Source organism: Mandrillus leucophaeus, unplaced genomic scaffold (genome assembly GCF_000951045.1).
Source record: "Mandrillus leucophaeus isolate KB7577 unplaced genomic scaffold, Mleu.le_1.0 Scaffold394, whole genome shotgun sequence".
NCBI lineage: Eukaryota > Metazoa > Chordata > Mammalia > Primates > Cercopithecidae > Mandrillus > Mandrillus leucophaeus.
In genome coordinates, this window is record NW_012104187.1 from 3221603 (window position 1) to 3235292 (window position 13690).

At 36.8% G+C, this 13690-nt stretch overlaps 1 protein-coding gene across 1 annotated transcript in view; it reads right to left on the minus strand.

The window, feature by feature from the left end:
* Positions 1–8686, minus strand: part of MLLT10 (myeloid/lymphoid or mixed-lineage leukemia (trithorax homolog, Drosophila); translocated to, 10) — a 134681-nt gene extending 125995 nt beyond the window's left edge. The window contains exons 1-3 of the mRNA XM_011991333.1: positions 8586–8686; positions 6153–6246; positions 3896–3991 (exon numbers count right to left, since the gene is read on the minus strand). Coding sequence (XP_011846723.1) covers positions 3896–3991; positions 6153–6246; positions 8586–8632 — 237 coding nt within the window. The 5' untranslated portion in view covers positions 8633–8686. The remainder of the gene's footprint in view (positions 1–3895; positions 3992–6152; positions 6247–8585) is intronic.
* Between the last annotated feature and the right edge of the window lie 5004 nt (positions 8687–13690).

The window sequence follows — 13690 nt, forward strand, 5'->3', positions numbered from 1 at the left end:
CTTGGCAGGGTATGGTGGCTCACACCTGTAATCCCAGTACTTTAGAAGGCCAAGGCGGGTGGATCACCTGAGGTCAGGAGTTCGAGACCAGCCTGGCCAAACCCCGTCTCTACTAAAAATACAGAAAATTAGCCGGGCGTGGTGGCAGGGGCCTGTAATCCCAGCTACTCAGGAGGCTGAGGCAGGAGAATCGCTTGAACCAGGGAGACGGAGGTTGCAGGGAGCCAAGATCAAGCCACTGCACTCCAGCCTGGGCGACAAAAGCAAGACTCCATCTCAATAAATAAATAAACAATCTTAAAATTGTAAATTTTAAAAAAAAAGAATAGGTGCCAGAATGAAGGCAGATAAAAGATAAAAATTCAGAAAGTGGTTCAATGTATATCTTACGAACAGTATCACCAAAATTTAGCTCATAATATACAACACAGATGCTCCTCACCTTACAATGCAGCTACTCCCAATAAACCCATCATATGTTGAAAATTTCCTGTTAAAAATGTGCTTTCAACTCACAGTATTTTCAACTTACAAAAAGTTTATCCTGACATAACTCCATGGTAAATCAAGAAGCACAATAAATGCGTATTATTTTCATAGCACTGTGAAGTCTAAAAACCGTAATTCAAACCATTTCAAGTTGGGAACTGTTTTAAAAATACTAATGTCTGACTGGATTATGAGCATTACCTTTCAAATGCAACACTAAAAACATACTGGGCATATTTTCAAGACAACTGTACTGAACATAAAAAATCTTAAATTTTTTTATGATTTAGGTGCAGTGGCTCACGCCTGTAATCCCAGCACTTTGGGAGGCTGTGGTGGGTGGATCATGAGGTCAGGAGTTCGAGACCAGCCTGACCAACATGGTGAAACCCCGCATTTACTAAAAAATACAAAAATTAGCTGGGTGTGGTAGTGTGCACCTGTAATCCCAGCTACTCAGGAGGCTGAGGCAGGAGAATCGCTTGAACCCGGGAGGTGGAGGTTGCAGTGAGCCGAGATTGCGCCACTGCACTCCAGCCTAGGCGACACTCCAGCCTAAGTGAGGGAAAAAAAAAAAAGCTTAAAAGAGGTAAGGAGAGAAGGATAAAAAGATAGTCTGATAGTCTGTAACACTCAATCTTTTAACTATAGTATCACTTATATCATTATAATCATCCCATATTTTTAAAGTCCTTTCCCAAATATTCCCAAGCCAAGCAAGCATGTCTAACAATAAACTTATAGTATGTTTACTTCATTTACAGTGTGCCTACTTTATAGCCGACCAGTAAATCTGTTGTTAAAAACAAAATGTAAAAATAGATTCAAGTTTGACAGCAAAAAAATCAAGTTATGTTAAACTTATATATGCCAAAAGTAAAATCCAAATAGTATTTATATACTTCTAAATATTAAAGCTAAACAAGTTTGACTAAACCAATGTTTTTTAATCTAGCACCCACTCGACGACCACAAAAAGTTCTTAAAATACAAAATTTAATTCATTCCCAGAGCAAAAAAAGATTTATACATGTAGTCATCAGCACTATACTCACTCAACACAATACCATATTTAATAACTGTCCTTCAAATAACATGACAGGGCATATCTTAAATACGATCATAGAGTAAGCGCTTTTTAAACAAGATAATATGCATGAAATGGGAGAACAGAAGACCATTAATAGACCTTCACAGTTTATAATGAGTCCTGCGTGAGAATCCCTAGTAGATGGCTTAAAAAGCTTAAATAAACTTTCATGGTGCTTATTACTAACACTGCTAATTAAACCAACCCCGCTATTTTTTATCAGCAATCTAATCAACAATAAACAAGACAGGCTCCTACTATCGTCACTTTATAACAAAACCACTTCAAAAAGAAATCAAGATATATATGTTTACTTGCTGCTTGAGATCTAAAAAAAAGTGTGTGTATGTGTGCTTATGTGCGTGTATGTATGTATGTATGTAGGTATGTCACCAGGCACGGTGGCTCACGCCTGTAATCCCAGCACTTTGGGAGGCCAAGGCAGGCGGATCGCATGAGGCCAGGAGTTGGAGACCAGCCTGGACAACATAGTGAAACCCCATCTCTACTAAAAATGCAAATAAATTAGCCAGGCATGGTGGCATGTGCCTGTAATCCCAGCTACTAGGGAGGATGAGGCATGACAATCGCTTGAATCCGAGAGACAGAGGTTGTAATAACGCGAGATCACGCCACTGCACTCCAGCCTGAGCAACAGAGCTACTAGGGAGGCTGAGGCACGAGAATCATTTGAACCCAAGAGGCAGAGGCTGTGGTAACTTGAGATCACACCACTGCACTCCAGCCTGGGCAACAGAGCTACTAGGGAGGCTGAGGCACGAGAATCATTTGAACCCAAGAGGCAGAGGCTGTGGTAACTTGAGATCACACCACTGCACTCCAGCCTGGGCGACAGGGTGGGACTGTGTCTCCAAATAAATAAATGCCTAACAATGACCCTAAAGTTACAATTATTTCACTCATAATAGATAATTTACTCTCAAAACTACATAAGTTTTTTAAATGTTTAACTCAAAAAAAGGCACAAACAAAGTCAAACCAAAATGTTTGTTTTCTTTTTTTTTTTTTCTTTTGAGACACAGTCTCGCTCCGTCGCCCAGGCTGGAGTGCAGAGAAATGATCTCAGCTCACTGCAATCTCTGCCTCCGAGGTTCAAGCGATTCTCCTGCCTCAGCCTCCCAAGTAGCTGGGATTACAAACCACCACCACCATGCCCGGATAATTTTTTTTTTTTTTTTTTCATATTTTTAGTAGAGACTCAGTTTCACCATGTTGGCCAGGCTGGTCTCGAACTCCTCCACCTCCCTCAGCCTCCCAAAGTGCTGGGCTTACAGGCTTGGGCCACCATGCCCACCCCAAAATGTTTTTAAACAATTATTTGTTGGTATTTACCAAATCATATCTACAAATATGAAAAAGATACAGGATCTAAATTTTAAATACAGTCTGCAGAAATATTTCCAAAACTAGCATATACCAACTTTCTAAGAAAAATATTATTTTCCAATTGACAATGTCCTTTTTATCTTCACTTCCTTAAAAACAATTCATAATAGATTTTTTTTTAAAGAGACAGGGGTCTCACTCTGTCACCCAAGCTGGTATGCACTGACACAATCCCAGCACCCTATAGCCTCCACTCAAGCGATCCTCTCACCTCAGCCTCCTGGGTAGTTGATACTACAGGCATCCACCACCATGCTCAGCTAATGGCAATATGTTCTTAAAGAACAAATTAAGTACAAATGATTTTCCAGTATTATTTTTTAGTTTATTAAAAAGTATTTCCTATAAAGCAAGTAAAAATGTAAGCAGGAAAACAGGCAAGTCAGAAAAAGACAGATTAGTATTTAGGCAAGCTTTTAGTGTTTTAATTAAAAGACAAAATATTCTCAAACAAAAGATATGACATTTAGCCACTGGAAAAAACAAACCATTAGCACCACTGAAAAAGAAAAAATAGCCAAGAATATATAGAACTTCAAAATTGTTCTATTATAAAGGAAAAAAGCTGATAATTACTTACAGGTGAAGTAATCAGTTAATAATATATAGCAACAAACTATTATTGCTGAAGTCACCTAAAGATTTCACAAGATGACCACAGTAACACATGCAAGAAATCTCTCTCATGCTTTCAATAAAGCTATAATCTAAATTTTCAGTTGCAATGGGTAAAACCATATTCACAAATATGGCATTAAACCTATCCTTTCATTAAATACTCATTAGTCAAAATGTTTCTATATTTCAATGTTTCCATTTAACTATCAAGAACGTATTTTATCTAAAAAGGCAAAAAAAAATTCTATTAAGTAGATGTGCTACAAATTTAGCAACAACAAATCCACTTACTTTTTTCTCTTTCTCATGATGTTTATCCTGAGAGTGAGAGGAAGAATCACTTAAACTTTGATCATATGACCTATTACATCCCCGTTTGCTCTTTTTCTAAAAAAGAAAATATATATACATATATGTATATGTATATAAAATAATCTTTGTGTTAGGCTTAAACCAATTCAACTATGAAGTATTTTTAATGTCTACTGAAATTTTTTAAAGTCTATTTCAATCTATATAATCCAGTTTAGACACCATTCATATATTATCCATTGCATTATAAAAGAAAATCTAAACATTAATGCCATATTTTTGTAAATTAATTAAAATGTGTGAAAATAGATCATCTATTTTTAAATAAGCTACTATATATTTTCAACATCAGCTTAAAAATAAAAAGTTTCAACAAAAAGAGAAAATGCCATATTAAAAAAGGGTGCCAAGACTAGAATAGAAAAGTAAACATTTGAAGTGTTACTTTATGCCACTAGGAAAAGCAAGAAGACTTTTAATCTTATACCATCAGTATTAAGGTATACAGTTTTCTAAAAATTTATCTCTGCAGTTCAATAATCCCTGCACATTATATTTGATAGAACATATAAAGAAAAAAATTTTTAAATTAAAGGAAATGTCAGTATTAGACTCATGCATTTTTCAAAGCATTACTAAAAAGCATCACACATTTCTGTTTAAAACACTTGTACCATTGCATAATTAAGTATGAAGGTGAGAGTTATTTGAGGTGTTTAAAAGTTGGTGGTACCACATCTAATTGGTGTAAACTAGATAAAAATCACTATAAAAAAGTTCAAATTCCATGCAAATGTAAAGATTATACAATCTTATTAATTAAAGACATTTTTCCCAACTATCAAATGGGATAACATCAAGTCTATAATGAGCAATAAGAAAATTCTATTTGCACAAACTTCAAAATCCATTTTTTTATTTATATCATCTCTCATTTAGAAAATGAACATTTCATTATGCTTGTAACACCTAGGAAGAAAAATTTTCAATTTTACAATCTCAAAATTTTTATTAGTCATTAAAATAAATCAAAGCATTCAGCATCAAAGGATATACAGATACACACTCTTAAGCAATTCATATACAAAAACCAAAATATTAAGAGGCCTAAGCTGCTCATTTCGTAAGACAGGAGCCCCTTGCGGTATTTATTTTCAAAAGAAATAGCACCATTCACAAGGGAAATAAAATAATTTAAAAATCAGAAACTAAAAGAAAAATAAGCCTTAAAGCTTCAGTGTATGAATATCTACCACTAAAAAGAATGAGAAATAGACACTTGGGACATCAGACATACTGACCCTTCAAAGGAACATGGATACAAATATGTAACACCCAATCAAATATTACTAACTCAATCACCATGATCCTGTGTGACACCAAACAGTGACCAAATGTAAAGAATTCCCAAAGTTGTATTGAAATATATTTTTCTGAAGGTTTTTAAGCAAGTTACAAAAGAGCCTTACTTCAGTTTTACTATTTCCCAGTAAATAAAAATGAAAATAAGTAAATGGGTAATGGTAATCAAGCAGAAAATGAGAAACAAAGCAATAATCACAAAATGTATAATTGGTGCCAAAAATCCAATTAACTAAAGGTGTTAAAAATATAAACAGTTTCCTACAGATTAATTTTTTCACTAAATGTACACCAACATTCACTATCAATATTAATATATATTCTTTTTTTTTTTTTTTTTTTTGAGACGGAGTTTCAATCTTGTTGCCCAGGCTGGAGTGCAATGACACGATCTCTGCTCACTGGAACCTCCACCTCCCGGGTTCAAGCAATTCTCCTGCCTCAGAGTCCCAAGTAGCTGGGATTACAGGCATGCACCAGCACACCCCGCTAATTTTGTATTTTTAGTAGAGACGACGTTTCTCCATGCTGGTCAGGCTGGTCTCCAATTCCCAACCTCAGGTGATCCGCCCGCCTCTGCCTCCCAAAGGGCTGGGATTACAGGTGTGAGCCACAACACCCGGCCTAATATTAATATTTATTCTAAATGAGAGTATTTAAGAATATTCACCTTTACAAATACACTGAAACAAGCAAAATCTTTTAAAATTACTATTAATAGATCTTTTTACTTCCAATAAAGAACATGCTAAACACAATCTCAAGCCAAAAACTCAAGGACAAAGGAACTGTTACATGCTTTTTTTAATAAAAGTGTCATTCTATTGTCAACACTAATCATAATAACTTCATTAAATCCAAGACAAATTCTTACCAGCTTACTAAAATGGTATTTACAGTAGCCACAGTATTGGACATTATCGGCACCATTACCTTCTTCTTCACAAAGCAGTCCGGCAAACTGAGCGCTGAAAATAAAAGCCAAGTACATTATTGATATTCTAAAATCACAGTACCTGTATATATATAAGCAAATAAAATTTACTTCCAATCATTCATGTTCTGAGAAAATATAACTCCTAAGAAAAAAAAAATGAGAAAATAAAAAAGCTTTATTCTAGCTGTAACCAAGTATATTTCATTCCAACCTGCAACTGATCTTTTTTTAAAGTTATGTTTATGGCTTAAAACAAACTCTTCATACATCTCTATTAGGATGAAGATGTATACATGTTTTATGTCTCCAAACAGACATTAAGTTTAAGATCCATTCTCTTCCCCCTCAATTCCACCCCATCAGTTAACACTTTGTTTTATTTTTTCAATCTGTCACAGGTACAAACGGAAAGGCCATGCCTCTAAAGGGCTAAAGTGATGGTATTTAGCCCATGGATGCAGATTACATAACATTACAAGGAAAACATGCATTCACTCAAGACTCTAAGTGCTTTAAGTCACAGCACAATAAGCAAGATAAACATAAATTCTGCTTTTCAGTCAAAAGCAATGGAAGAAATGAAAATGAAACCTAATATCACAATTTTATTTTTTCGGAGACAGGGTTTCGTTCTGTCACCCAGGCTGGAGTGCAGTGCTGCAATGAAAGCTCACTGCAGCCTTGACCTCCTGGGCTCAGACAATCCTCCCACCTCAGCCTCCCAAATAGCTGTGACTACAGGAGTACACCATCACACCTGGCTAATTTTGTTTTTATTTTTTGTAGAGATGAGGTGTCTTGCTATGTTGTCCAGGCTGCTCTTTAACTCCTGGGCTCAAGCAACCCTCCCACCTTGGCCTCCTAAAGTGCTGGGACTACAGGCTAGCCACTGCACCCAGCTAATATTCTTTTTTTTTTTTTTTTTTCTTTTTTTGAGATGGAGTCTCATTCTGTACAGTGGCACGATCTCAGCTCACTGCAACCTCGGCCTCCCAGGCTCAAGCAATTCTCCCACCTCAGCCTCCCAAGTAGCTGGGATTATAGGAGCGCTTTACCACACCTGGCTAATTTTTTTGTATTTTTAGTAGAGATGGGGTTTCACCATGTTGCCCAGGGTGGCTCTGAACTCCTGAGCTCAGGCAATCTGCCCACCTCGGTCTCCCAAAGTGCTGGGATTACAGGCAAAAGCCACCGTGCCTGGAATATTCATTTTTGAAAACAAAACGCTGAAGTTTCTAATCATCATCTTTTCAATTTGACCTTTCACACTTTTAACATTCCAAAATTATATTAGTATACAGATCTCATACCCCAAAAACTACTTTCATCTTTGAGAAATTTGGTACAGTCATTACGAGAATTTATAAAAGTCAAAAACCGTCTTCCATTTCACAATAGTAGTATAAAACAGATTTCATATAATCAAACACTAAACACTCAGGAAATGAGCATGTACCTACACTGGCAGTGAGGCACAGACTGATTCTTAAAATTAGTAAGTGCACAGATTATTCCTGACCTTTTTATTTGGAACTGTTACCTATTATGTAAAATATATTGTTGTAAATAATTTTTGCCCTTGAAATTTTGTTGCTGAAAGGATATATTTTTTTTCTTTTTTTTTTTTTTTGAGACAGAGTCTTGGTTGTCTCCAGGCTGGAGTGCAATGGTGCAATCTTGGTTCACTGCAAATTCCACCTCCTGGGTTCAAGCGATTCTCTTGCCTCAGCTTCCTGAGTAGCTGGGATTACAGGCACCTGCCACCACACCTGGCTAATTTTTGTATTTTTAGTAGAGACAGGGTTTTGCCATGTTGGCCAGGCTGGTCTGGACCTCCTGACCTCAGGTGATCCACCTGCCTCAGCCTCCCAAAGTGCTGGAATTACAGGTGTGGGCCACTGCACCCAGCATGAAAGAATATCTTAAGTAAATTTTTGAGAAGTTGCCATTGTAATATTGAGAATGACAATGGTTACACTACTTCTCACTTGAGACACAGAAGGTAAGGAGGTACTATCATTCACTGAATCCTTGTATTCAGACACTGCACTAAGCTTACCTAGATTAGCTCATTTAATCATAATAACAAACTGAAGGATAGGTAATCAATACCAAAATTTAAAATAAGATGAAACTGAAGCTTACACAGAATAAGACATCAGAACCAGGGTCCACTTACTGCAAAATCACTCTGGTAAATACATTTGGTTATTAGAATTATCTTTATTACAAATAAGTAAATGTTAACAGAGAAACTACACCAATAAAGTTTACCATAATTAATATTTGAGTATCTAAGTCTTTAACTTATGATTGTTACGCAAGGTATTTGCCAAGTTCAGTTCTGTGCAACAATGGAAACATCCTTACCATGTTACATGGAAAGCCTGTCGACATCCATGTTTATTACATGTCATGCAAGCACCAGTGGCTGCTTTGCTTTCTCTTCCTTGTTCATCACAAATGTAGCAAGTCTTGGGGTAAAAAAAAAAAAAAAAAAAAAAGACAAAAATCATACATGTTCTTAACATGAATCAGAATTTTACAATTATCTTCAGAAATAAAGATCAGGTATACTAACTAACCTACCTTAACTCAAAATATGAATTCATTTTGGACAAGAATCTAACTTTTGCATATAATACAAACAGAAAAATATAAACAAAGACATACAAATAGTCCTATTAAAAAAATTCACAAAGGCATTATCTTCATCAGTCTCACAAACTTTGCAAGACAGGAAGACTCTTCCCAGGCACCGAGGCCACGGGCCAGGACACAATCTACCACACCTCTTCTTCCCAATACCTTGTCATCAAAACTGATTCTTGTACCAAGGGTGTAAAAACAATGTTTATCTTTCCCCTCTGCAGGAAGTAATCGTATCTAAGACAGTTTGAAATAGGGTGTTGGGACCTAAGAGACAAAGAACAGCCCTACATGAATGAGCAAGGTTTAGGTCATTTATTTCAACTGTCTGTGAGGAATCCTGTCATTCAGCCCCACCAAGCTGATATATGTAGGCTACAAAAGAAGATACTTTACCTAAGTAGGTCAGAAATGCCCAAGAGATACAAAGTCAATGAACACTCCCAGAAACTTTGACTGACATCTTCCATTTCCCATGTGCAAATAACAGGCAATATTAACTTTTCACAGCTCAAAATCATGACTGGTCATGTGACAGAAGACTGAATTGCAAAAACAACAATCTGTAAGTATCAGTGTATAATTAATAAAATCAGCAGACTGCAAGTAGAGGATATAAAAAGTTATGTCTAACTACATATGATCAGGTGATACATGTCAAAAAAGAAACTAATTTATAAATAGTAATAAAGTATAACCTAGCCCAACTTCAGTACAACCACATGGTTTCATTCACTCATGCACTGTGGTGCCAAATAACACCATGCAACAATATTTACAAGGACACAGTAAAACAAAAAAAAAACAAAACAAAAAACTAATTATCTAACTAGGTACATGATTTCAACCCCTCTATTGAAAAACTAGAATTCGCTGGGCATGGTGGCTCACACCTGTAATCCCAGCACTTTGGGAAGCCAAGGCAGGTGGATCACCTGCAGTCAGGAGTTCAAGACCAGCCTGGCCAAAATGGTGAAACCCCATCTCTACTAAAATTACAAAAAAAAAAATTAGCCGACCATGGTGGTGGGTGCCTGTAATCCCAGCTACTCAGGAAGCTGAGGCAGGAGAATCGCTTGAACCAGGCAGGTGGAAGTTACAGTGAGCCGAGATCATGCCATTGCACTCTAGCCTGGGCAACAAGAGAGAAACTCCATCTCAAAAAAAAAAGAAAAAAGAAAAACTAGGATTCAGACTCAACTGAATTACAAACATCATTTTATATCTCTAAAAAGTAAAATCCCAAATAACAACAAAACCTATCTAGACACACTGAATAAAAGTATTTCTAAGTACCAGTTACAATGGAAGAATTTTACACGCATTTTTTCCTGCAAATGATCAAAAAAATTTAAAAAAGATTAGAGCACACCGAAACAGTAACATTCTATATGGCAAAATTTGGGGAAAACATGCAAAAGAGGCCTCAAATACCTCAGTCACTTCCAAAGAGTGGACAGTGAATAGAAATCATTATTTAACCAGCCCATAAAACTTTAAAATATGATAATTTTTATTTATTTTTTTAAAAAAAAAGAAAGGGAGTGAAACATCCAGAATGGGAGATCTCCCCAGAGAAGTAACCATTTCACAGGTGAAAAACAGTCAAGTTGTCTCTGGAACTGTCCTACCGACATACAGAAAAAAAATTTACCCAAGTAAATCTACTAAATCTCAATAATGACACTAAGAGTCTGTAGCATTTAAGCCACAACTTGCTCCCAGCATCCCCACACCAACAGCTCCCTATGACAAATGGTCCACTCTAGATGGCATGGCCAAGAAGATGAGGGCTCCCTCCAACTCAGCTTCTAGTCTAGGACTATAGTTTCATCCTATGAGGGCCAGGCTGCCAGTGTCTCTGATCCAACTCAGACCTGGTAGCTCCCATTCACAGATCCCCATCCTCACAAAAAGTCAAGAATATTAGGGCCCTATCATCCCTGCCCCAGCTTTTAGTAGAGTGGAAAGTTCCATATTATGAGAAACAAACTGAAAAAACAAGAAGCTATCATATCCTTCCCTTCTCTCAATACCCTGTTGTAGAGCAAGAGTATCTCTTCAGAAGAAGGCTATGCATCCCATCCCCAGTTCCAGAGCAGCAGGGCAGAGGGTGTACACTTAAGGGGACTGTAAGAACCAAAGAATTCAGCAGTTCTACTTGAGAGGACAGACTTTGCTTTTTAACGGGCTTAGAGTTCATGCTTAAGGGTGTTGTCAAAAATAATGGAGAATTCACAATTTGTGTGTGTGCGTGTGTGTGAAAACATCACACTGTACTCTGCAAACATATACAATTATGATTTGTCAAACAAAAACAAATAAGAAAAAAAAAGAAAACTAATAAAGAGTACCTGAAGTCTATTTTCCAGTGTACTCACTACAATTTAAGTAAAGTCAGAGGGAAAAAACCGAATGGAGACTTGTTAGCAATTAGGACAAGAATGATAGTTACAAGGAGAAACAAGTACAACAACTGAACAGCCAGAAGATTAAAAGAGTGAACGAGAGAAAGACAGCAAGAAGGGCCCTCCTGGGATCACACTCATCCCTGGGGTTGTAGAATGTTGTGCACATGAACTAGGCTGCACCCAGTGGGGAGAAATTGTATCAGGATTTGTGACCTACCTAAAAGCACTCCCCAAGCCAAATACAAATGCATCAATCAATAAAGCTCAAGGGGCTACAGTACAACCTCTGATCAAAAACTGGCTGAAAAATTAGTTACTCTGACCCAGGGGCAATTCCTCAAAAGTCAAATTTCAAAGCAAAATCACATTCATACCTAATGGTCAAAAGACTGTGTACAAGCTCAATTGTACACCCTCTAAGAAATGACTGGAAAACAACCTCTGATATCCTTGGAAAATAGTCTCTAAGCAACAATCACCTCCAAAAGGAAAGGGTGAAAATATAACTGGCTAAAAGGTTAAGTACAATAAGTGGTTTATGTGGCCCCAAGGTGTGGCAATCCTAGGAGGTAAAGCTAAAAAAATGGGGCAATAGTGGGGGGAAAGTGGGTCCTACATTTGTTTGAGCAGGGCCATCTGAGGGTGTATACCATTGGAAAAATAGACTTCAGAAAATCAGTCTGGCGAAGTGATTAAGCAAATAAATGACCAAACAAACAATAGTAAGACATACAAGGAGAAAAAGAATCATTATCCAGACGGGCTATATTACCTAAAATAGGTATTCAACAAAAAATTAAAAAATAAAGAACACACACAGGAAAAAGGAACAGGAAGAGAAACTGTCTTGGAGAGTGCCCAGATGTTGGACTCAGGAGACAAAGACCTCAAATAAATGGAAAATCTAGAGTTTAAATTTTATTTAAAACACTCAAAAGCTGATTGAATTGGGAGAAGAAAAAAATTAGCAAACTTAAGAAGAGATCAATACAGATTATATAACCTAAAGGACAGTTTTTTTCTTAGATTATACAACCTAAAGAACAGCCTGAAAAAAATGTGGGACACCATTAAATGCACATATGTATCAACAACCAGAAGGAGAAGAAAAAGGGAGACAGAAACTACATTTGAAAGTCCAGTGCTGAAAACTTCCAAAATTTGATTAAAAAAAAAAGTATACATCCAAAAATCTCAACAAACTCAAAATAAGATGAAAACAAAGAGATCCACACTAAAAATTATGAAAGTGGCCAGGAGTGGTAACTCATGCCTACAATCCCAACACTTTGAGAGGCTGAGGCAGGAGGATCGCTTGAGCCCAGGAGTTCAACACCAGCCTGGGCAACATAGCAAAACTTCAGCTCTACTTTAAAAAAAAAAAAAAAAAAAATTAGCCAGGCCAAGCATGATGGCGCAAGCCTGTAGTCCCAGCTACTCAGGAAACTGAGGTGAGAAGATGGCTTGAGCCTAGGAGATCAATAACTGCACTGAGCCTTTATTGTGCCACTGCACTCCAGCATGGGCAACTGAGCAAGACTCTGCCTCAAAAAAAAAAAAAAGCCAAAAATAAAGAGAAAACTCTTAAAACAGAATGAGAAAAATGACCTGCCACATGTAAGATAAATACAATAAAATTAACACCTGAGATCCAATCAGTAACTACGGAGGCCGGAAGGCAGTGGAATAACATATTCAAAATACCCAAAAAAAAGAAAAGAAAAAAAAAAAAAAACCCTGTAAATCAAGAATCCCATAACTAGCAAAACTGTCTTTCAAAAATAAAGGCAAAATACAAACATTTTAAAATAAAAATTTAGAGATTTTCTTGCTCCAGATGTGACAAAAAAGAAAGACTAAAGGAAATTCTTTTAGCTAAAATCAAGAGACACCAAACAGTAATTGCAATCTACATGAAAAACAAACAGCTCTGACAGAGACCATGTAGGAAGTAAAACAGTGTGATTAGGTATTTCTTCTTCATTCTTATCTATTTAATTTAAATAGTTGAATTAAACAATGTCTACAAATTGTATTGCCAACACTGTAACATATACAAACGTAACAATGTGACAATGACAATACAATGAAACAAGATTGGGTCAAAGTTATAAAGAATAATTAATACCTAGGCAGGGGTGGCTCATGCCTGTAATCTCAGCACTTTGGGAGGACAAGGTGGGCGGATCGCCTGAGGTTAGGAGTTCCAGACCAGCCTGACTAACATGGAGAAACCCTGTCTCTACTAAAAATACAAAATTAGCTGGGCATGGTGACGCATGCCTATAATCCCAGCTACTCAGGAGGCTGATGCATGAGAATTGCTTGAACCGAAGAGGCAGAGGTTGTGGTGAGCCGAGATCGCGCCATTCCACTCCTACCTGGGCAACTAGAGCAAAACTCCATCTCAAAAAA